Source organism: Bison bison, unplaced genomic scaffold (assembly GCF_000754665.1).
Source record: "Bison bison bison isolate TAMUID 2011002044 unplaced genomic scaffold, Bison_UMD1.0 scf7180017864352, whole genome shotgun sequence".
NCBI lineage: Eukaryota > Metazoa > Chordata > Mammalia > Artiodactyla > Bovidae > Bison > Bison bison.
In genome coordinates this window covers 5,745,733-5,747,076 of record NW_011494924.1, presented here as the reverse complement: position 1 = coordinate 5,747,076, position 1,344 = coordinate 5,745,733, and the positions used below count along the sequence as shown (strand labels likewise).

The 1,344-nt window shown below is 42.2% G+C and overlaps 1 protein-coding gene across 1 annotated transcript; it reads right to left on the bottom strand.

Annotated features, from left to right (window-relative positions):
* Positions 1–230: 230 nt before the first annotated feature.
* LOC104999460 (olfactory receptor 9A4-like) lies at positions 231–1,175 on the bottom strand. Its single transcript, XM_010855029.1, has one exon. It carries the CDS (start codon positions 1,173–1,175, stop codon positions 231–233), a length of 945 nt encoding a protein of 314 aa, XP_010853331.1.
* Between the last annotated feature and the right edge of the window lie 169 nt (positions 1,176–1,344).

The window sequence follows — 1,344 nt, the reverse complement described above, 5'->3', positions numbered from 1 at the left end:
GTGTATTTTTAACTAGAATAATGTGTACAAATGAATGTATCCACTGTAACTACAATAATGTGTATAAATGAATATATCTACTGAAAAATAAGGAAGTGATTATTAAAAGCTAAAAGTTACATCATAGACCATAAACTACTTGATGATGAAAATGACTATTGCAGATTTGAATCAGAGCTCTCAGCTTACTCAGGCCCAAGATGATGAATCCATGGTGGTCCTGACAACAGCTAAGCCTTGAGGAGTCGATAGCAGCTTTTCATGGCATCTCGAAACACCTCTCTGAATTTGTCATTTCGGAGGGTGAAGATAAAGGGGTTCAGACATGGGTTCACCACTAAAACCATCAGTGATGCTACCCTGTTGTACTCAGCGGCCTGCGTTTGCTTGGGTTTCACATAGAGGAACAAACAGCTGCTGTAGCCGATCACGACACAGGTGAAGTGGGAGGCACATGTAGAGAAGGCTTTCCACTGGCCAGATCCTGAAGGGATCTTGAGGATGGTGGAGATGATGTAGGTGTAGGAGACAATTGTAGGGATCAAAGAACCAAAAAGTACAAAAACAGCCATTAAAAAAAGAATAAATTCTGTGAAAAGGCTATCATCACATGATAGCTTGAATAGCTGTCCTCGGTCACAGTAAAAATGGTCTAGCACATTTGATTTGCAGAAAGTAAGATGAAACGTGGCATAGACTGGCCAGATTTGAAACAGGAAGCCAAACACCCAGGACACAATTACCACCCAGAGACAGGTGTGGCTGTTCATAATGATGGTGTACCGCAGAGGGTTACAGATGGCCATGTAACGGTCCACAGCCATCACAGCAAATAATATGAACTCCGACGTTCCCAAAGACAGGTACAAATACAGTTGTACACAACAGGCAGTCAAGGATATTGCCTGCATCCCAGGAAGTAGCAGACCCCAGAGCATCAAGGGGACAGTCACAGTTGTGGTCAGCATCTCTAGGACAGAGAGGTGACCCAGGAAGAAATACATGGGGGTCTGCAGACGTTTATCAACACAGACAATCACAATAATGAGGATATTTCCCATCACTGTCACCAAGTAGAAGAAAAAGAAAGTGGCAAAAAGAATATTGTGCAGTTCTTTAGAGCCAGGGAAGCCAAGGAGATAAAATTCCATGGTCCTAGAGTAATTTTTCAACATTTAGCTGGGTACTTCTGCTCTTTTTGAAATCTGGAGGGAAAGGAGAGACAAAGGGCTGCTAATTTCAAAGCACTAAAGACATTCACTGGTTGACAAGATATTATTTCTTGCTCTTTCAGGCTCCACAGAATGACCAGCTGGGTTCATATTTCACTATTCTCTGTACAAT